Genomic DNA, 24333 nt, shown 5'->3' with positions numbered 1-24333 from the left:
TTTATCTATCTTCTGACTTCAGCATTGCATCATTTGTCTTAAATAACTTGCTCCAATGTGACACCATCCACTTCAATCTTCACTCTAGCCTTTTCTAACATAGCCTTTCCAACTACTGTGTCATTATTTTTGTCTTTTTGGATTTCCTGCTCAATCCATATTCTAAAATTTTAGATTTTACTTGATCTGCTATATTTTCTAGGACCTCTTCTGATTCTTCAACCTGCTGTGTCTTGTCAGCATACTGCAGGTTTATGTTCTTGCCTCCAATTTTTATCCCTGGAAGAATAACACCAAAGTTGCGCATGCGATTTCAATATTCATATTCACAGTGTATGAATTTTGTTCTTGGACTTAGAGATATTGGTGATTTAGAGATATTCCACAGTTAAGCATCTGGCACTGACTGCCAAGCACTCTGCCCTGAATTGACATTGTGCGTCAGGTCTCTAGAGTACTTGCCACTGTATCAATGTGATTTTTATTCCCATTTTCTACAATAGTTGGTTATTTTAGCCAAGATTATAAATTCAAAGTGGCCAACGTCTAACAAATTTCTCATCCCGACTCTCTGTTTTCACCACTTGCTCACATTTGACTTCTTGATTCCTCTGCCATTAGGATTAGGCTTCTGTACTGAGTGTGCTCATGTTTTAGATTCCCCAACCAATGGAATGATTTCTCAACATCTACTCTATTAAACCCCTACAGAACAATGAAATTGTGCCTTGTGCTTCTGAACTCCAGAGAATATAAGCCCAGTTTACTCAGTCTCTCATCACAGGGCAACCCCCCTCATGCCAGGGACCAATTTGGTGAAGCTTCGCTGTACCGCCTCCAATGCAAGTTATGATCTGGCAGGTGGTAAGTGCTGTACAAACCAAATCCCAAAGACAAACTTGGCAAGCTAGCACAACTATTTTCTATTACATTTTACTATGAGAAGATACATGTATTGTAAACAGGAGTCACAAAATCTAGTAATATTTTTGGAGCTTTTAAATATTAAATTGAAACATTTATTAAGAAAAGAAAACTTGCACAGGATATGCAACTAAACTTAGTCTTACAGAACATTCATCCAAAAAGATTCCTAATTGTTAGACTCACCCCGTTAGGCAACAGTCCTTATAGATATTTTGTCTATTAAAACATTCCAGTAATATTACCACAAGGCAAACTCCAATGTTGCTGTGAGGAAGGGACATCACAGGACTTCTCTCTCTCTCTCCCACTTGGCTGTGGAAGTTCAAGATTTTAAAACACAATCCTGCTTTCTGGAACAACCAGCTGAAAGCTACTCATTCCATCTCTTCATAGTTCTGTCTCAGCACAGAGCACACTCCGTCACACCCAACACCTTGCCCAACCTCCCTTTATAAATATGCTTTTTTTTTTCTCTTTCATCTTTTCCCATTGACCTTTTCCTCCTTTGAACTTTCATGTTCTCCTTATGGCCACTGCTTTCAGGTAACATTCAAATTTAATAACTTTGCATTATTTATTACCTTTTCCCAGCTGTAAACTCCTGTTTCCTATGAAATGCACACAGCATAATCCTGCTTTGCAAAATACCCACAGTAGACCCCCAAAATATTTCAAAACGTTTTATTCTCAAAATATATACTTTCTGAAATTATGGCGACCCAAACTTGCACCATACTCCAGATGTGGTCTCACCAAAGCCTTGTACAACTAGGAAGACTTATTTTCCTAATAAGACTTATTTGTTTTTGTAATAAAGACCAATTTGCTTTCCTAATTGCTTGCTGCACTTGCATGCTAACTTTTTGCATTACTTGTACAAGTCTCTTCACACTTAAAGCAACACTTCAACAAGTTCCTCACTTCTAAAAACAATTCTACTGTTTATTCTTATGACCAAAGTGAATCATTTCACATTTCCCTATACTACACTGACCATATTGTCGCCCAGTCACCTACTCTGTCTATATATCTTTGCAGGTGTCCTCCCCACACCTTACTTTTCCACCTAACCTAGTACTATCAGAAAATTTGGATACATTATTCTCTTCTAAGCTATCAATATAGATTGTGAATAGCTGAGGCCTAGCCATTGATCTGAGCAACACTCCACTGTTCACTGCCTGCCAATGTGAAAAAGCCCCATTTATGCCCACTCTCTCTTTTTCAATCCTCTATCCATGTAATATATGACCCCATTCCATGAGCCTCATGTTGCCCATTAACCTTTCTGTGTGGTACTTTTTCAAATTTTTTTTGAAAATCCAGGTATACAACATTTACTGATTACCCTTTATCTACCCAACTTGTTACATTCTCACAAAAGTCTAATAAATTTGTCAGAGGATTTCGGGTAATGAAAAAGAGAATCTTCAGCAATTACTTGCTCCTTTTGGAATTTCCCAAGGATTAATTCTTGGCTTTTTCTATTATTCATCTATTGCTGTCCACTGGCGACACTATTCAAAGACAGACTATCAGATTCCACATATATGTAGGGGAAATCTAGCTCCAACTCTCCACTACTTCTCTAAACCGCTCTGGTGCCTTTTGTGCTCTCAGCCTGCATGTTGAACAATCAGCCTTGAATGGGCTGCTGTCTCATTCAGTTGAACAATGGGAGGTCTGAAATCTTTGGCATTGGCCCCCTGTTTCAAACTCTGGTCTCTTGCCACTGAGTCCCTGCCCCAGGAAAGTAGTGGAAATGCATATGTGGAAAAGTGGTGTAGGAGAGAGAACTTCAGATTTTCAGGACAATGAGATTAGGTTGGAGTAGGTGAGTCTTGTGCACGCTAGATAGGTTGCACTTGAACATTGTTGAATGAGTATCCTCATGGAGAGATTAACCAGCGTTATGGGGAGGAATTTAAACTAATTTGGGAGGTGGATCAGAACATGAAAAGCAGAGGAAAATGGGTGGAGTGCATAACAAAATAGGAAACAAACACCAACTGAATAAAGAAAAGCATAAAAACATTAGATACAAAAACAGAGCTGACTAGCAAGGTGTCAGAGAACAAATTTCTGAGAAAACAAAAATAATAGAGCAATATTGGGGACTTATTGCCCTATAATAGACTAGAAGAAAGAACAATGTATAGGTAGGTCAAGGACAGTGAAGAATTTCTAAAATGTGCACAGGAGAGTTTTCTTAATCGATATTTCTCTCCGGTGTAGCAGTGTTGGATCTAGTCCTATAGGGAATGACATGGGTCAAGTGAAATGTGTTTCAGTGGAAGAACATAAAGTATACTGACGATAATGTACCATAATACACATCTGTCAATATACTTAGAGTTTGCAAATTTTACATACTAGATATTTTCCTGAAACCATGGTGTTTTGTGTGACCATGAGTTTGGAAACCTGAGGCTATCACAAGATCAGTGCCAGTCCAGGTACTTTGACGCTTTCAGTGAAGCACTTGTCACAATGTTCCAGGTCCAGACCATGTTTAAGGCATTTGATGCATTTGCATCCTTTTATTCTGCTTCCTAGTAACACTGCACTCGTTCCAAAGTTGCTTTGATGAATCAATGAATTATTTGATTCTCCTCCCAACCCTATTTTGAACAGTTCATTACCAGCTGAGGCAGGGCTGGTTAGCCTGTGTCAAGGAACTCTGCAATTTTGCCCAAGTTTAAGCCACTGATAGAAACAACTTAATGCAGGGTGTGTTGAGAATGTGGAACTTGATAACGCATGCAATTATTGGTGCATTTAAGGGAAAGCTGGAATCTGAACACTGGAAAGAACTGTCGGATTCAATGGCCCATTGTATCCTGTGAAACTTAATGTAATGTCATTAGGTTTAAAGGTAGTAATGTGTTATGATCCTGAACTTGACCTCTAAGTTTTTGGTAAGATCTGCTTGGAGACCAATATTGTTTAAAGTAGACACAAGCTTGAGATTCAAGACACCTGCTCAGAAACTAAAACCACAAGATTCTGTGGATTTTGAGCAAACAGAAGTTGAACTGTATGAGGTCAGAAAGATAAAACCATTTACAATATCTATCCTTTACTCTAACATTCAGGGTTAATATGAGGTGTATGTAAATTAACAGGAAAGCTGTGGTCAAACACGAGACAGTGCATAATAAATGGAAGATGCGACCAAGACCGATTGCATGGACTGCCCAACCACCCGGATTTCAGTAAACACCAAGTCAACTGATCTCTTTGAAAGTCTGTCTCTCTCATGAGAGATTCCTGTCTTCATTTCTGAAGGTCTCACTTGGGAATTCACCTGTAAAAGTTGCTTCAACTCAGATGGTCTCAATTGCATCAGCTCTTCAGCTGAGCAGAACACAACGGTTCCAAAGGAATACCTATGCTGTAGCAGAGTCACCAACCTTCTGCTGCCCCCTCCGATTGCCAGGGCTTCTCTTGAGCCCTTGCCACTTAGTCTGCCAGCCTCAACCATTTTTCTGGTTGGAGCCTTTTTGTCTCCTTTTTTTTCCTTAACTGGAACTTGTCTCCGTCTCCTGTCTGGGTCACCTCTTTTGGGACCATTCTGTGTCTCCCCTCTGTTTGGGACTTCTCTCTGTCCTCTTTCCCTATCCCCTGCTTGGGACTCTCATCTTCAACGGTGCTCTGCTCCTGGTTACATGACCCAGATTTTTGTGCTGTTTTCCTTTCCCTGCAGACACGCTGGGTCCACCCTTGGGCCAAAGAACTCAAAATGCTGAACTGCGCATGTGCAGCTCATTCTCAGTCTGCACAGGTGTGGAAATGCCAAAGTTTGGTGGTAATTAGAGGTCCTGACCTCTGCCCTTGACTTTAAGATAACTTTGGCTTTCATAACAAATGAATAAGGAAAACGAAAATGCCAACTACAAAATGAGACCTTTATAGTGAGATTTTTGAGAGGCGCTGTAGCATAGATTGGTTGACTGCAAATAGAAATTGGCTGGGAAAACAGTAATTGAGCAATGGCAGGTATCCCAGGAGATAAAAGCAAGATACTGCGGATGCTGGAATCTGAAACAAAACAGAAAATGCTGGACAATCCCAGCAGGTCAGAGTTGGGACCTGCAGTTTTACTGGTAGCAGGACCTGCAGTTTGGGGGGGTGGGGTGTTCAGGACCTACAGTTTGGTGGGGGGCTTGGTCGTTGTGACCTATAGTTTGGGAGCCTCTGACGTAAAGTGTTTCTAGCATTCATTAGAAAATCTGTTTTTTTTTTCCTGCCTCTTATGAGATTAGTTGCAAGATGGTTCTAACACTGAAACTTCCACTATTATAATTAAGAATTAAACATTTTCTTTTTACAATCTTAGTTGAAAAGAATCACAAGGGGGAGCTTTATTTACGGTTGCAATAAAATAGACTAATTGTCAATACATAATTATGAAAAATTAATTTGATTGTCATAATTGTACACACATTGCTAATTGCTCCGTTGGCAGCTGTGTAGGTTTCCTAATTGTAAAGTGACTTATTTTATTCCTTCATAGGATGTGGGCGTCACTGGCTATGTCAGCATTTGTTGCCCATCCCTAATTGCCCTTGAAAAGATAGCGGTGAGCTGCCTCCTTGAACCGCTGCAGTCCATGTGCTATAGATGCAATCACAATGTTGTTGGGGTGGACTTTCTAGGATTTTGATCCAACAGCAGTGAAGGAGCAGCAATATAATTCCAAGTCAGGAATTATACTGTGTGGTTTGCAGAGGAACCTGCAGGTTGTGTTGTTCCTATTCATCTCCTGCTTTGTCTTCTAGATGCTAGAGTTTGTGGGTTTGGAAGGCACTGCCGAAGAAGCCTTGGTGAGTTATTGCAGTTCACCTTTTAGAGGTTACACACTGCTCCAGCTATATGTCCGTGGTGGAGTGAGTGAATGTTTAAGGTGGTGGGTGGGGTGCCAATCGAGCTGGCTGCTTTGTCCTGATGGTGTCAAGCATCTTGGATGTTCTTGGAGCTGCATTCATCCAGGCAGATGACTTGTGCCTGTCTGGTGACCTCTGACTGGTCAGGCTTTGGGGAGTCAGGAGAAAGGTTAGTTGCCTCACAATTCACCACCCCTGACTTGCTCTTGTAGCCACTGTATTTATTTTGCTGGTCAAGTTCAGATTCTGGTCACTGGTAACTCCAGGATGTTGATAGAGGAGGATTCAGCAACGATAATGTCATTGAATGTGAAGGGGAGATGGCTAGATTCTGTCTTGTTGGAGATGGTCGTTGTCTGACATTTGTATGGCACAAATGCTATTTGCCACTTATCAGTGTTGCTGCATTTCGACTTTCAGTATCTGAGGAGTTGTGAATGGCATTGAACATAAGTGAACATCCCCACTTCTGATATAATGATGGAGGACAAGTCATTGGTGAAGTATTGAAGATGGTTAGGCCTAGGATACTGCCCTGAGGAACTCTTGGAGCAATATCCTGAGACTAAGATGATTGACCTCCAACAACCACAACCATTTTCCTTTGTGCTAGGTATGACTCCAATCAGGGAATGTTCTCCCCCTGACTCCCACTGATTTCAGATTTGCGAGAGCTCCTTGATGCAGCACTTGGTCAAAAGTTTCATTGATGTCAAGGGCAGTCACTTTCATCTCACCTTTTGTCCATGCTTACAGCAAGGCTGTAATGAGGTCAGCAACTGGGTGGCCCGGGTGGAACCCAAACTGAGCATCAGTAAGCAGATTATTGCTGTGTAAGTGCTGCTTGATTGCACTGTTGATGACACCTTCCATCTCTTTGCTGATGATCGAGAAAAGACTGATGGAGTGGTAATTAACTGGGTTAGATTTGTTCTGCTTTTTGTGGACAGGATATAATTGGGCAGTTTAACACATTACTGACAAGGTGCCAGTATTGCAGCTGTACTGGACCAGCTGGACTAAGGGCTGTTTCTGAAACAAAAGTCTTCAGTATTGCTGCTGGAATGTTGTCAAGGTCCATAGCCTTTGTAGTATTCAGTACTGTGGAACCCCGATTTAACGCGCCCTGATTTAGCGCGAATTCGGATATAACGCGATGAATCATTGGACGCTTTTTCCCCACAAAAAATTGGCCAATTTAGTGCAACCCTGCTTTTTTCGTGATAGCATTTTATGGACCCTAAACATCGCGTTATAACGGGGCCGCACTGTACCTTCAGCTGTTTCTTGAATGCTTGAGCGGCACAGTGGTTAGCACTGCTGCCTCACAACGCCAGGGTCCCAGGTTTGGTTCCTGGCTTGGGTCACTGTCTGTGCGGAGTTTGCACCTTCTCCCTGTGTCTGCGTGAGTTTCCTCCGGGCGCTTTGGTTTCTTTCCACAGTCCGAAAGACATGCTGGTTAGGTGCGTTGGCCATGCTAAATTCTCCCTCTGTGCCTGAACAGGTGCCCGAGTGTGGCGACTAGGGGATTTTCACAATAACTTCATTGCAGTGTTAATGTAAGGCTACTTGTGATACTAATAAATAAACTTAAAGCTTATACCATGTGGAGTGAATTTCAACAAGCCAAAGGTTCTTTGCTGCTCATTGAGACCATTGTTGACAAAATTTGGGATATGGTCTCCTGCTCTTTTACAGAAGTAAGTTGTGTTAGGCAGAGAGTATTAATATTTTTGATTGATTTTGGGTTTTCTGTTGGATTTTAAGTCTTCCAGCAGCACATGGTGCTGAACGCTGCTAACTGTTGCAAAGTTGAGTTTGTGAAGTTAGAATTTGATGTTGATAAAGATGTAAAAAATTGTAAAAGTGCTTGTGGGGAGAAAACATTGCATGGTCCCTTTAAAAGCTGGTGTTTGTTTCAGTGCTTGGACATTTAAAATGCAAAGTACATACAGAGTCCAAGCTGAACCATTTGTATCAAAAAGTCAAGCAGTAGCCTTGACGAGACAACCCATTTTTTTGAATTAAGCCCAATCAATTTAAAGCAGGCACTCAACTACCAGGAACCGATACATTTGAATTTGGTGTTGAAAAAATCAGACCAATCCTATTGTAGGAAAATTGATAGGTCATCACAGGTATAAAAGAGAGTGCAAGCGGGGGGAAACAGGAGTTAGCAACTGCCACCTCTCAAGTCTCGAGAGGGAGGGAGCAGCTCTCAACTCTGCCAGTTTCAGGTATCTCTTAAGAGAATGCACCATCTAGCTAGCAAAAGGTACCAAATCAGAAAGAACCAACAGAAGAACCCAAAGTATCCGAAAACCACAAAATCTGATTGTGTATTTTGAGAGTGACTGAATTCAATTTTTTTGGTTAATGAATGAGTACTGTATTTATTTGAACAGCATTCCAGTAGAATTTTATTTTATTACGTATGTTACTTGTTTAGTTAAAGTTCCCTATTAGTTAAATAAATAAATTGTTAAGCGTTCATTTAAAGTGAATGTCAGGTATTTATGTTAGTTAACGACTAAACATTACTGAAGAACAGTTCACACCTTCCCACACACTTTTAACAGATTACGAGGTAAGGTATTCCTCTTTGGGGGATTTGGAGTTACTTCTCAAAAGGGGGTCAACCTCCACATCGTAACGCAACCTATCCAAGTAACCAACCTCCAGAAAATATACAGGACAACCAGTCGGAAAATAAACCTGCTTTTTCACCATCATGTTACATCAGTAACCAATCCTGTGCTCCTAGACATCTCTACAGAGTTCAAATAAAGCAGGGAAAAACAGGCTTTAGGACTAAATTGAAATTGTATGCTTGGCACAGAAAAATTTGTACTCGTGTCCTGGAGGAAGCATGGTTTTACACTCTGCTCTTTTGCATTGATCCATGAGACATATTTGCATTTTTATAGTGTATTACATGGCCTCAGGACATGTTAAAGTGCTTCACAGTCAATGAAGTACTGAAGTACAGTCACTATTATGATGCGGGACAACCTGGCAGTTAATTTGTACAATGAAAGGTCCCACAAACTCAAAAAAGGTAAATGACTGGTTAACAGGAAATTTGTCAGATTAAACAAAGCACCCAACTCATTCTCCAATCAATATTTGGACTTGACTTACTGATTTATGAACAATTACTAGTTTCTATGTAGTGCCTTTTATCAACGTGAAAACACTCAAGTGCTTCACGGTTGTGTCATCAGCTGCTTGATGTTAGATTAATCTGCCACTGGACCTCTATGGGCTAGATTTTTTCATCAAAGGGCTACACAGTTCAAATATCTTAGGTCCTTCTTTCTCTTATGTAATTCTCAGAAGCTGTGCAGATGATCTTCTAGTGGCTTTGAACTGCCTTAGGCTTTGCATCATTGGCTTACTAGATATGCTCTGCCCATGGGAACGAATAGGTATTTTGTAAAGCATCACTGATTATACAAGAGTTTGAGACAGTCTGAGATTTACCTTTTTTTCACAAGGGCAGCCAAAGGTGTATAGCCATATGCAGCAGCATATTGTAATAGGTTATTTTGACTTTGTGAACATTCTCACCTGGAGTAAGTATGTCGTAGCTTCAAGATCTATTCTAAGAACTTGAATCTAAGCCAATGCTTGGCTGCAGTATTAAATGAATGTTCCATCAATGGATGAGATGCTAAACAGAGTGCCTATTCAGCTGGCACTATTTCAACAAGAGCAGAGAAGTCACTCTGGTGCTTGGTGACACATATTCCTCAACCAGCGCACACAGCTGAACTGGCCACTTGTTGCTTTTTGTGGAACTGCTGTGGGAAAATTGACTACCACTTTTGCTGAGAATATGACAAGTATACTAAATGTATTTAAACTCTCTGTCCTCTCTTTTGCTGTCGCTCTACTTTCCCCTTTCTTCATGTTCACACTCTTTTTCCCTGTTCCACATCCCCACTGACCTATTGTAAGTTCTATGCCTTTGTATTATAAATTATTTTATATATACCTAGATTTTATGTTTTGGATTTACTCTAATGTTTTTGATTCGAGTCTGATGTACATCTGGCAGAAAGGCAATTTTAACATTGTTACTTGACTTTTACAGTAAAGTACCAGCATTTCTTAACATCGTTGACATAGCAGGACTTGTGAAGGGTGCCCACGCCGGTCAAGGTCTTGGAAATGCCTTCCTTTCTCACATCAGTGCCTGCGATGCAATCTTTCATCTTACAAGTATGTATATCTATAAATGTAATCTAATACAGTTGAAATATCATTTGATCACAGTATTATATGATTTTGTATTCTCTTGACTCTTTCTCTCCATATTATAGTTAGTACTGTTGATTTCACTTAGCTCCACTCAGTCCAAGAATCCTTGCTTCAAAGACAAAAGGTGCTGGGTTGAAGTACATTGTTTAGGCTGACATTTCAGTGTTGTTCTGAGGGCATCTTGCATCATTGGAGTTGCCATTTTTATGGCGAAAATGTTAAACTATCCGATTGTTCAGGTGTTCAAATTTCAAAACCTTCAGGGTGAACACACAAGATACCTGGCACTTATTCTGAAGAGGAGCATTGAGTTCCCTCAGTGTTATGGTTGTGACCAAAATGCATCTCTCAATCAACACCACCAGAGTGAATTAATCGGTTGTTATTCCGTTGCTGTTTATAGAAACATAGAAAAATCTACAGCACAAACAGGCCCTTCGGCCCACAAGTTGTGCCGAACACATCCCTACCTTCTAGACCTACCTATAACCCTCCATCCTATTAAGCTCCATGTACTCATCCAGGAGTCTCTTAAAAGACCCTATTGAGTTCGCCTCCACCACCACTGACGGCAGCCGATTCCACTCGTCCACCACCCTCTGTGTGAAAAACTTACCCCTAACATCTCCCCTGTACCTACCCCCCAGCACCTTAAACCTGTGTTCTCTCGTAGCAGACATTTCCACCCTGGGAAAAAGCCTCTGAGAGTCCACCCGATCTATGCCTCTCAACATCTTATACACCTCTATTAGGTCTCCTCTCATCCTTCGTCTCTCCAAGGAGAAAAGACCGAGCTCCCTCAGCCTATCCTCATAAGGCATGCCACTCAATCCAGGCAACATCCTTGTAAATCTCCTCTGCACCCTTTCAATCTTTTCCACATCCTTCCTATAGTGAGACGACCAGAACTGAGCACAGTACTCCAAGTGGGGTCTGACGAGGGTCTTGTATAGCTGCATCATTATCCCCGGACTCCTAAACTCAATCCCTTGATTGATAAAGGCCAGCACACCATACGCCTTCTTAACCACCTCCTCCACCTGCGGGGCCGATTTTAGAGTCCTATGGACCCGGACCCCAAGGTCCTTCTGATCCTCTACAGTACTAAGAGTCTTTCCCTTTATATTGTACTCCTTCATCCCATTTGACCTACCAAAATGGACCACGACGCGTTTATCTGGGTTGAAGTCCATCTGCCACTTGTCCGCCCAGTCTTGCATCCTATCTATGCCCCTCTGTAACTTCTGACATCCCTCCAGACTATCCACAACCCCACCAACCTTCGTGTCGTCGGCAAACTTACCAACCCATCCCTCCGCTTCCTCATCCAGGTCATTTATGAAAATGACAAACAGCAAGGGTCCCAGAACAGATCCCTGGGGCACACCACTGGTGACCGACCTCCATTTAGAAAAAGACCCATCTATACCCATTCTCTGCCTCCTTTGGGCAAGCCAGTTCTGGATCCACCGGGCAGCAGCCCCTTGGATCCCATGCCCTCTCACTCTTTCGAGAAGCCTTGCATGGGGGGACCTTATCGAACGCCTTGCTAAAATCCATTTAAACCACATCTACCGCCTTCCCTTCGTCAATGTGTTTAGTCACATTTTCAAAGAACTCCACCAGGCTCGTAAGGCACGATCTGCCCTTGACAAAGCCGTGCTGAGTATTCTTGAGCATACTAAACCTCTCTAAATGCTCATATATCCAGTCCCTCAGGATCTTCTCCATCAGTTTACCAACCATTGAGGTTAGACTCACCAGTCGGTAATTACCTGGGCTATCCCTATTCCCCTTCTTGAAAATAGGAACCACATCCGCAATCCTCCGGCACCTCTCCCGTCTCCATCGACGACGCAAAGATCATCGCCAGAGGCTCTGCAATCTCCTCCCTCGCCTCCCACAGTAACCTGGGGTACATCCCATCCGGACCCAGCGACTTATCTATCTTGATGCCATTCAAAGATTCCAGCACAACCTCTTTGTTAAAGTCCACATACTCAATCCTTTCAGTCCACTGCATGCCTGCAGTACATCCACCCAGGTCCTTCTCCTCTGTGAAAACCGAGGCAAAATACTCATTGAGCACCTCTGCCATTTCTACTGGTTCCGTACAGACTTTCCCGCCTTCACCTTTTATAGGCCCTATTCCGTCACGTCTCATCCTTTTACTCTTCACATATTTATAGAACGCCTTAGGGTTCTCCTTAATCCTACCTGCCAGGGCCTTCTCGTGACCCCTTCTGGCTCTCCTAATTTCCTTCTTTAGTCCCTTCCTACAAGCCGTATACTCTTCTAAATCCCTATCTTCGCCAAGCTCTCTGAGCCTTTTGTATGCTTTCCTTTTCTTCTCGACTAGGTCCCGCACAGCTTTCGTGCGCCACGGTTCCTTTAACCGACCAACGCCTCCCTGTCTGCTCGGAACGTTGTCCTGTAGAACTCTAGACAGACATTCCTTGAAAAACTGCCACCTCTTTTCAGTACATTTCCCCGAGAATACCTCTTTCCAATTTACTCCTCTAATTTGCTGTCTAATGTCTTTATATTTCCCCTTACTCCATATAAACACTTTCCTAGCTTGCCTGATCCTCTCTTTTTCCAATGCAAGCCTAAAGGAGATAGAGTTATGATCGCTATCCCCAAGATGCTCTCCCACTGAGAGATCTGACACCTGTCCAGGTTCATTGGTCAGTATCAGATCAAGTACAGCCTCTCCTCTTGTAGGCTTGTCCACATGCTGTGTCAGGAAACCCTCCTGAACACACCTAACGAACTCTTCCCCATCCAATCCCCTTACCCTAGGGATATTCCAATCTATGTTTGGGAAATTAAAGTCTCCCATCACAGCAACTCTGCTATTACTGCATCTCTCCAGGATCTGTTTCCCTATCTGCTCCTCCACCTCCCTGTTACTATTGGGCGGCCTATAGAAAACTCCCAGCAAAGTGACCGGTCCCTTCCCACTCTGAACTTCCACCCACAGAGACTCGGTGGACAATCCCTCCACAGCATACACCTTCTCTACAGCTGTGACACTATCCCTGATCAGCAGTGCTACTCCACCCCCTCTCTTGCCTCCCTCCCTGTCCTTCCTGAAACATCTGACTCCCGGCACCTGGAGTATCCAGTCCTGTCCCTGAGACATCCAAGTCTCCGTAATGGCCACCACATCATACTTCCAGGCATCGATCCATGCTCTGAGCTCATTCCCTTTATTCACTATACTCCTGGCATTAAAGTAAACACATCTCAATCCTTTGGTCTGAGCTCTCCCCTTCTCTATTCCCTGTCCATCCGTCCTCTTGCACTGCCTATAATCCTTCTCTGTTTGCGAGCTACCTTCCTCACTCTCAGTCACCTCATTTTGATCCCCTCCCCTCAACCTATCTAGTTTAAACTCTCCCCAGTAGCCTTAGCCAACCTTCCTGCCAGGATATTGGTCCCCCTGGGATTCAAGTGCCACCCGCTTTTTGTGTACAGGTCACACCTGCCCCTGAAGAGGTCCCAATGGTCCAGGAACCTGAATCCCTGCACCAGTCCCTCAGCCACACATTCATCCTCCACCTCACCCCATTCCTGTCCTCACCTTCCCGTGGCACAGGCAGCAATCCTGAGATTACTACCTTTGCTTTCCTCCTTCTCAGCTGTCTCCCTAATTCCCTATACTCTCTTTTCATGACCCCTTCCCCCTTTCTACCCACATCAGCGGTACCAATATGTACTGCTACCTCCGGCTCCTCTCCCTCCCACCTCAGGATTTCTGGGACTTGCCCAGCGACATCGTGGATCCCAGCCCCAGGGAGGCAGACCACCGTGCGAGACTCCCGCCTGCCTCCGCAAAATCGCCTGTCCGTCCCCCTGACTGTTGAGTCCCCGATTAATACTGCCTTCCTCCTCTTCTTTAGCCCTCTGAGTTACAGGGCCGGACTCCACCCCGGAGACACGGCCACTGCTGCTTCCCCCCAATGGGCTGTCCCCCCCAACAGTACTCAGGCAGGAGTACTTGTTGTGTAGTGGCACACCCACTGGGGTGCTCTCAATCACCCGAGCTTTATGGACTCTTCTCTGCGTGTAGGTTGGCTGTTAAAACTCTATTAAAGCGGTAACTAAACTTGAACAAACTTTTATTGATTTTTTAAAAAATGAAGCTGCGAGTATGAAAGAAACTGAGACATCATATACCTGTACTTGCGTTCTACAAACTTCTGAAAATACATGAAAGAAAATAAAATCTTGAAGGTTTTGAAATTTGACCTTATCCTGCTGAATAGGAAGAGCTAACTACAAAAAAAAACTCACCTGGATAACTGGTGCATTTTAGGAAATTATGCACGTTGCAGATACTCACTGCAAAATGTAAATGTAACTGAGCCATGGCTCCAAGCACCAAATATCCAGTTCATTACTAGGTTTTTGATATATCTAAGGCCTTCAAGTACTTCACTAAATCTTATTAGAAGATGCCAATAACTGCAGTAGACACATTTAATCATTAAATATGTAATGTTTTGAATCTTTATTTTCTCTACATCTTCATTTTAGACATTAGGAATTTCAGTTACTGTGGAAAAAGTGACAATGAAGAACATTTCAGAGCATTTTGAATGAATTATGAATCTTTTTGGTGAGATTATGCAATTATAGGGAAATGCTCTCTAGCTACGAAATAGCAATTATTGTGTGTCACAGTATGACACTTTTAACATTCAAAATATCTATCACAGCAATGCTTATGAGTAATGAGCACCATAAGTAGTTGATGGGTTTTCAATGTAATGCATGCCCCCATAAATGATTTAATATTTACATAGTCAATCTCTTGCTACACTCCAAATAAATTGAGGGGGGCTGATTGTAAGGCGGAAGGAATAGGAGGCGGCATTGGAAAGGAGGATGAGAGGAAAAGAAAATGGGGTGAAAGAAGGGAGTTGGGAAGAAAGGAGGAATTTATTTACGCAAAATGGTGAGAATGTAGAACGGTTGTTTAATGTTTGAAGTAAATAACACATGTCAGGCAGTGATCATCTTAAGAGAGAGCAAAATCACCTTGTCATGACATTCAATTGCATTATCATTGAATTCCCCACTATCAACATCTGGGGGTCACTTTTGAGTCCCAGAAATGCTGCTGCAAGAAGAGCAGGTTGAAGGCTGTCTATTCTGTGGTGAGGAGCTCATACCTGGGACTCTGCAAAGCATTTCCACCATGTACAAGGTAGGACTGCAATCCTGTCCATTTGCTTGGATGAGTAAAATTGCAACAACATTCTCATATTGTGCCTGCAGCTAATAGCTGCAGGACATAGCCACCTTTGGCACCACCCTACAGGCCCATAACCTCTTGTACATAATAAATGGAAATATCAGCTCTAAGACACATGCTATCCTAGTTTAGACCTTTCATCATCACCGGATTGAATATTCTGGGGCTCTGTATCAATAGAGTTATAACCATCCGGACTCCCCCACACCACCACTTCCATTTTCTGAATGAAACTAGAGCGAGATGGGAGTTAGAGGATTTGGATTGGAGGGGCTACTCCAAAGTATCTGGTGGACAAAGGATGAGGAGATGCGGTGGTTAGCTGAATTAAAATAGAAAATGTTCAAAGCACTCAGTTTGCCACTGCACACAATGTTTTGTGGACTTTTGAACAGCAATTTATCAGGGTAAGCAACAGTGTGTTTCGACCAGTCAAATTAGAGATTCCTCACTGGCTTACACAGAGTCTAAACCAGGAAGTGGAAGTGTTAGAACATTCAAGTCAAATCATGCACCAGAAGTAGGACTGAGATTCCATACTTGCAAGTAAATTTTCAGTGCCAGAAAAATGAAAAACTCATTATTGAATGAACAAGCCCCAACTTTTTATGGGATAATTGGTACGTTTCTAGTAAGCACAGTACCTTCAAGCTTTTCATGTTTGTCAGTGCAGACTATCTTGACAAGTACAGGTATAGTGAAGCCTGTGGAGGGAAAATTGAACAGCAACTTCTGATTTTTATGTTTAACCGTACATGTGTGGATACTGCAAATTGCAATCCGATTTATTCCATGATGGAGTGTTGACAGCCTCCCCATTATTCTTGACGAAAATTCTGGGCCATAGCTTTATGAACAAATGGAAAAATGTACTGTTGTCATGACACTTTTTGGGATGTAGAGCTTAGTGCATCAAATTTCCTTATGCTGAAAATAGTGGAGTTAATTTTTGTTCTACATGAGTTTTATATTTTGTGTTGTTGATCAGGCAGTAAAAAAATAGCTTTTCACTGCTTTTGAGAAACAAACTTTGTCAATTACTTGTGGGCGATGAGCAGCATGCAGTCATATGTTTTGGTATGTGAGTGAACTTTGTGTACTGGAAAGGTTTACCAAATCTGCTGCACCAAGTTTATTAACAGCTTGTTGATTATAAAGTTTACTGTCAAATATATCACACAACTATTGTCAGATTCCTTTGATAATTTTAGGGTACTTAAAATGAATGGAAGATTATTAAACTGCACATCTTTGTATATGCCTGCAACAAATGTGGTATTAATTTCAGAACACACCATAGTGTGAAAGTTATCTTAAGACTACTATGTCTGTCTTCTCACTTAAATGGCACTTCCCCTCCCTCTCCATCTCCACCTCCCCCCTCCCCCGCCCATACAAATGTTAAAATTCTAAAAGCATGCTGATCACTTGTCACCCATCAATGGTAGCATGAAAATTACTTGTGGTACAATGCTTGCAAGAAAATCTTTTGTGTGTTAGACATCAGCTTTGTTTTACACAATTAAAGTATTACACGCTAGAATAATTTAAGTTGTGTGCGCTAAATGGTGATGTAGTCTTTCTGTAAAGGCTGAATTTGTTTGCTGCTGCTGGGCAGCTGTTGACTTGTGCTTTGTGTGAAAGGGCTTTGAAATCAGTCATCTTGCTTTGTACTTGCGTTTTGCATACAGTTTATATAATATTATGAAGATATTACTTTAATTCTTCAAAAGTAAGAAATTATAATGTGTCCTTATTTTGTAGCTTCTCAATGGAAGTATAGAAGAAAAATTTACTTTTTTAAAACCATTTAATTTATTTCTAATACATTGCAAGCTGTAAATGTTTGGTCAGGTTTCCATTCTAGAAAAATAGGAATAAGATTCAAAAAAAGTTCAACAGCAGATTCAGTAAGTGGGCTTGAGAGGAATTTTATGTGTGCACTTGAAAAGTACCACGTATAACTGTGGTAGGTGTATCATAGAGGTTTACAGCCTGGAAACAGGCCCTTCGGCCCAACTTGTCCATGCCGCCCTTTTTTTAAACCCCTAAACTAATCCCAATTGCCTGCATTTGGCCTATATCCCTCTATACCCATCATACCCATGTAACTATCTAAATGCTTTTTAAAAGATAAAATTGTACACACCTCTATTACTACCTCTGGCAGCTTGTTCCAGACACTCAACACCCTCTGTGAAAAAATTGCCCCTCTGGACACTTTTGTATCTCTCCACTCTCACCTTAACCTATACCCTCTAGTTTTAGGTTCCCCTACATTTGGGAAAAGATATTGACTATCTAGCTGATCTGTGCCCCTCATCATTTTATAGATCTCCATAAGATCACCCCTCAGCCTCCTATGCTCCAGAGAAAAAAGTCCCAATCTATCCAGCCTCTCCTCATAACTCAATCCATCAAGTCCCAGTAGCATCCTAGTAAATCTTTTCTGCACTCTTTCTAATTTAATAATATCCTTTCTATAATAGGGTGACCAGCACTGTACACAGTATTCCAAGTGTGGCATTAGCAATGTCTTGTACAACTTCAACAAGATGTTCCAACTCCTGTATTCAAAGTTCTGACCGATGAACATTATTATCATGTTAAAATTTTGTACATCATGAAGAATGCATCATTTTATGATTGAGGTGAAAGGTTTTATGTATTTCTGGGGAGCCTATTGGTACTGTATAGCTGATGTGTTAAAATAGCTTGGTTTCTGACATGTTTATAACTAGTAGCTGCTTTATAACATGCACAGAAATATAAGAAGTTAAATTGATTTGCAATATCATTAACAAACAAAGGAACTTATTTTGTAATCAGAAAATATCCTTTTTTGATTGAAATTACTTGTGGGACCTGCAATAGCTGTGACTTGTTGAGCTGTTTTACTCTATAGTTCTGTCCATGGCAATGAATCTGCATCCTTGTTGTTTTATCCCCCAGTATCCTTTTCACTGCTGTCTGAAGCCTCTCTGCCTCTGTCAGGGCAACATGGCTTAACTTGAACAAATTGCTTGCAGTTTTAAGTTCTTCATTCTACTTAATTAATTCAAAGGATATGGTTGTCAATGGCAAGGCCAACATTTAATGCCCATCTCTAATTCCCTCAAGAAGGCACTGGTAAGCCACTTTCACGAGCCACTTTTGTCTGTAAGTGATATTCATAAGTGCTGTTTGGTAGGGAGCTCTTAAGATTTTGACTGAACGACAAGCGAGGAATAGCATTATGTTTCCAAGTCAAGATAGTGTGGGACTTGGTGGTGGTATATATGTTTACAGAACAGAAGGAGGCTACCACCACCTACTGAGTGGAAAAAGTTTCTCCTCAACTCCCCTCTTAGACTTAAGATAAGGGGTAGAGGGCTGTGTCCCTTGGTAATTGATCCCCCTACATTTGTAAAAAGTGCCTTTCTAACCACCCTATTTATGCCCCTCGTAATCTTGTACACCTTTATTTCAACCTTCGCTGCTAACAGTGGTTAGCACTGCTGCCTCAAAGGACCAGGGACCCAGGATCAATTCCGGCCTCGGCTGGCTGTCTGTATGGAGTTTGCACATTCTCTCCATATCTGCGGGGGTTTCCTCCGGGCCCTCTGGTTTCTTCCCACAGTCCAAAGTCCTTAACGTTCCTATAAAGTCGCAGATGAATCTCTCACTGAATTTTTGTTAATAGAGTGTATTTTTATTGAATATTTTGAATCGTTTCATTTAAGTGTTTCCGACTGGTTTATTTGTTGTCACATCTTATCAACCGTAGTCAGATCTCTCCTCATACCTTTATAATTTGTTTAAATTCAAGAGTTTTGAACTGCAGTATGTCACTATTAAACTTAATCTGAAATTTAATTGTATTATGATCACTTATTCCATATGAAGATTAATGGTCCCCGACAATTATTACATTGTCTTAATTTCAAGCTCCAGTTTTCTCTTGCTTTATGCTCTGTCCAACAGTATGACTATTGTTAGGGGCCGTAAACTATTCCCACCAATGTTTGCTGACTCTTGCTATTGTAATGATCCAGGCCAGAAACTCCAGGATGTTTGATGAAGGTAGCCTAGACCCTAAGGTTTTACCTTTGAATTTGGTATGGGTGAGCATAAGGTGTTTCACTCCAGGAATGATTCAAGCTAGGAAGCTTTTATCAAACAAAATTTATTTAAGAACACAGTTTAAAAATATAAGAAAAATTAGCCTAATTTTTACTAATTGCAAAAAAAAAACCATGATATAGTATAAATCTTAACAGCTAGCTATTGATTTTCCAAGTCAAAAAACACCCGCAAACATACACCTCTTTCTAGATTTGGCACAAAAAAGCAAGTATGCTCACATGATGCTGGATTTTGCAGCTTTTTAACTTCTGCTGTGAATTGGTCCTTTGGATGTTGAATTAAAACTCAGAAGCATCCCAGTCCTGGAACTTTCAGCGTGTCTCTATAGAGAGAGAGAGAGAGACAGAAACACACTGCCTTCTTCCAGTAGCTTCTAACAGTAACTCCCAGACAGCAGAATTTTCAACTTCAGAAAGAGGGGAAAATAGCCATTGCTTTCTGTCTTGCATCTAAACCGAAACTAAAACCTTGGACTTTGCTGTAGGAAAAAACTGTCTCCCAGGCATCACCTGACCTGTCAATCATTCCCAAATCAAGCTGCAGTCGGCAATCCCAAGGGATCATTTAAAAACCCCAGGACGCTGCATTAGATCAAAATAAACATGTCCATTATATTGCTTCAGTAACAATTAGAGGACACGGTTGCAGACAGTCCAGCGACAATATAATACCAGGGCCTGTTTGAAAAATTTGCAGAGAAACATGAATAAAATACATTTCTTAAAGGCACAGTATCATCGCACTATTGCTAATCTTCACCTATGCTGTACTGCTTCCTAATCTTCTGAACCAAGATCCTTTTTCACAAATGTCCTTGTGTCATCTTTTACCATTAGAGCTATTCCTCCTCCTCGTCCATTCAATTGATCTTTTCTATATGTTGTCTACCCTGGAATATTTATTTCCTAACCATGGCCTCCTTGTAACCATTTGTTTGTAATTAAATCTAAACTACTTATCTCTTTGTATATCTCATTGTGTGAGTCAACAAAAATCATTTTGATGTTGTCAAAATTATTGCTTAAACTGCTGGACTGAACTTGAGAGCTATAATCAAATGTGCAGTGTTGGAGCAACTTATGGCAAACTTCGAAACTTTGAAAAAGAAAAATTACAAAGTTTGGCATTGAATGTTTGTGTCCAAGGCACTTTCTACTAAAATTAGTGCATGTGGAATAATGCTATGTCGTCATAGCAATGTATTAGCCATGTCAGTGATAAATATATAAAAACGTTAAGCTCTTGCTTGTTTCCAAGCTTCTTTACCGTTGCTACCAAACTGCATTTCAAACCTGCTGGGTCCCTTTGGCTGCGTTCATGGCCTCTTTGGCTTGTGCTAAATTGACATCCAGGCTGACCTCTGCTGCCTTGCCATCTCCTGGACTGAACTGTTGCAATAGCCATTAGGATGACCCTCCATTGACCTGCTTTCTCCATGTTGTGCTTCATTCCTCTTCTGGCTTCATATTGGATCTTGCTATTAGATTAAGCTCCATTCCATTGCTAGACATCTGGATTGAGCTTTGTTTATCTGGTTTTTTTGCACATTGTTCTGCTGCTCTTGGTTTCTAGATCATTTTCTTCTGTACCAATCAAGCAACCCCATGCTCGGTCCAGAATTTCTGTTGACTCGCTCATTACCTCCTGCACTGAGGCTTCCCTCTCATGACAAGCTTTCAAGATTAAATAATACTATTCTAGATGAGAGTGCCCCTAATTATGCCCCTCATAATCTTGTACACCTTTATCAGGTCCCCTCTCAAACCTCGCTGTTAACAGTGGTTAGCACTGTGTGCTTGTTTTGCTGCCAGCTCCTCTACCCTCAGCTTTCATACTCCCCATCTTTAGCACCCGAACTATCCCTCTTGAACAAATCCTTGCTGCGCAAGGCAGAAATCATGGCAACCTTATCCTCTTGTTCCCAGTGACCATCCTGCCCAGCTCATTCCTCCTGCATCAACTTCCTCACTATTCATCTTGCTTTTTACACTGCCATTTCTCCAAATATTCCAATACATTATCAATAATTGCCCTTCTTTTTCTCCCTCCACAATGTTTTCCCATTCAGGGTGAAGGTCCTTTCCATTCATAACTGCACAGGGATGAATTTATTGATGTTGGACTGCTGGAAACCTGATTTGTTGGTAGTGACTTCCCAACCCCCAGCAATTACTAAAGCCTTCATCCCTTGCTGCATATTTCATAATTTTCCCTGAACAAACTGCTGTGGCAGTGGTGTAGTTTTGACTTTTTCTCTGATACTGCTGGTACCACACGCTCCCGTTTAACCTGTCATTTATTTAAATTTCTTGCAATTTGCTGCTCTCTCAAGAATCAGGGACTGAGTTCTGTCCGTGGTTTCTGCAAAGTGAATTTTCATCCTTTGTAACTGCAACCTACATGGGTGGCACAGTGGTTAGCACTGCTGCCTCACAGTTCCAAGGATCCGGGCTCAATTCCTGGCGAGGGTCACTGTCTGTGTGGAGTTTGCGTATTCTCCCTGTGTCTGTGTGGGTTTCCTCCCACAGTCCAAAGATGAGCGGGTTGGGTGGATTGGCCGTGATAAAATTGCCCCTTCGTGTCGGGGACTAGCTAGGGTAAATGATGGGGTTATGAGGATAGGGCCTGTGTGGGATTGTGGTCAGTGCAGACTCGAATGGCCTCCTTCTGCACTGTAAGATTCTATGATACACCTAAACACACTCTTTTTCACTCCTCTTATCTCTATTCTTCTGACAGCCTTCATGTCCCCTCTCAATTATGCTTCTGACCAAATCCTTATCCTTTTAAAAATTATTTTATGGGATGTGGATATACCTGGAAAGGCCAGCATTTGTTGCCCATCCTGAATTGACCTTGAACTGAGTGGCTTACTTAGTTAAGAGTCAACTACATTGAAGTATGTGGTGATGCAGTGACCAACAGAGAAGCCCAATTGATGAAATGTAGGGTAAATAAAATTGAACCAGTACAACCCACACTTGCAGACTGAAATAATTAAAGGTTAATTTACAGCTGAGGATAGAATGTGAATTATGTACTTCATCCATTTTGCATCGCTATCATTAAATTATATTGCAGCGACGAAAATGGGATTTTTTACAGGTTGCATTGTATTTGGATGCAAAAAACTAGCAATTGTTCTATACAGCAAAAAGCATTAATTTCAAGGTGTTGCCATGTACGTTGAGTTGCAATCTCACAGACTTTTGTCCTCTTGTTTTTCATTTCACAATATTATAACTGATGTTTGGAGTTTAATTCAGTTTCAGTGTTTCAATAACTACAGACTTAAGTGGAAAGGGTGATTTGTTTTTTCCCTCATTTTCCTGAAATTTTAGGATTAACAAAATGCATACAAGAGACTTGTGTCCACAAACTGAACAATAATAAGCAATTGTGTAAGTTTAAAACTCAAACATGGGAACACTCAAATAAATTAAGCAAGTTAATTATTGAAATTTCTATTGTCTACACTTCAATTTAATTATTGTTTTATGTGTGGTCCTCTGTGTTCCTTTTTTAAATACTGATCTTTGTTTGGAGCACTGCATTTTTTGTGTTTTTAAACAAATCTTTCTGTCTTGATCTCCGTAAGTATGGTTCCCTCATCCTGAGTTCAGATTGCCTTTTCAGCCTCCATCATACTTGATAACAAATGGAGCAGAAGTAAGAGGATAAGACCAGCCAGATCCTCATTTCTACAGTTGCAAATGTGAAGTTGAAAGAAATCTAAAGATTTTAGGAACATAGGACTTAGAAACAGGAGTAGGCCTTTCAGCCCTTTGAGTGTTGAAGATCATGCCTGATAGTGTTGTGGTCTCAGTTCCACTCCCCTGTCTCCCTCCCCATAACTTTATCTATCAAAAATCTGTCTAATTCTGCTATGAATAAATTCAATGATCCAGTCTCCACTGCTTTTTGAAGAAGAGTATTGCACACACTATTGACCCTCTGATAGAAAAAAATCTCCTCACCTCAATCTTAAAAAGGAGTCCTTTTATTCTTAAACTGGTTTTGGTCTCACCCACACGTGGAAGCATCTTTCTGGTATCTACCCTATCAAGTCCCCTCAGGATCTTGATTTTCAATAAGATCATCTCTCATTCTCTCCTCTAGACTCTAATGGGTATGGGCCCAACCTGTCATCTTAAGATAAGTTCTTCTCCCAGAATGAGTCAAGTGAACCTTCTCTGAACTGCTTCTAATGCAGTTCTATATTTTTTCAAATAAGGAGTTTTTCAAAACTGTAGACCATATTCTAGTAAGAAGTTTAACAACACCAGGTTAAAGTCCAACAGGTTTATTTGGTAGCAAAAGCCACACAAGCTTTCGAGGCTCTAAGCCCCTTCTTCAGGTGAGTGGGAATTCTGTTCACAAACAGAACTTATAAAGACACAGACTCAATTTACATGAATAATGGTTGGAATGCGAATACTTACAACTAATCCAGTCTTTAAGAAACAAAACAATGGGAGTGGAGAGAGCATCAAGACAGGCTAAAAAGATGTGTATTGTCTCCAGACAAGACAGCCAGTGAAACTCTGCAGGTCCACGCAACTGTGGGAGTTACAAATAGTGTGACATAAACCCAATATCCCGGTTGAGGCCGTCCTTGTGTGTGCGGAACTTGGCTATCAGTTTCTGCTCAGCGACTCTGCGCTGTCGTGTGTCGCGAAGGCCGACACACGACAGCGCAGGACCGAAGGACCTGCAGAGTTTCACTGGCTGTCTTGTCTGGAGACAATACACATCTTTTTAGCCTGTCTTGATGCTCTCTCCACTCCCATTGTTTTGTTTCTTAAAGACTGGATTAGTTGTAAGTATTCGCATTCCAACCATTATGTAAATTGAGTCTGTGTCTTTATA

The 24333-nt window shown here is 41.4% G+C and overlaps 1 protein-coding gene across 4 annotated transcripts in view; it reads left to right on the top strand.

Annotated features, from left to right (window-relative positions):
• Nucleotides 1-24333, top strand: part of ola1 (Obg-like ATPase 1) — a 196800-nt gene that overhangs the window by 29067 nt on the left and 143400 nt on the right. For all 4 annotated transcript variants that reach the window (XR_013499541.1, XM_078228413.1, XM_078228414.1 and 1 more), the window contains one exon: nucleotides 9910-10037. Coding sequence is in view for 3 of the 4 variants with exons in the window: in XM_078228413.1 (XP_078084539.1) it covers nucleotides 9910-10037 (128 nt within the window). In the remaining variant the exon portion in view is untranslated. The remainder of the gene's footprint in view (nucleotides 1-9909; nucleotides 10038-24333) is intronic.

The sequence above is a fragment of the Mustelus asterias genome, chromosome 14, assembly GCF_964213995.1.
Source record: "Mustelus asterias chromosome 14, sMusAst1.hap1.1, whole genome shotgun sequence".
Taxonomy (NCBI): Eukaryota; Metazoa; Chordata; class Chondrichthyes; order Carcharhiniformes; family Triakidae; genus Mustelus; species Mustelus asterias.
Note: the sequence above shows the minus strand (reverse complement) of the source record. Positions and strands in the feature narration are given on the sequence as shown.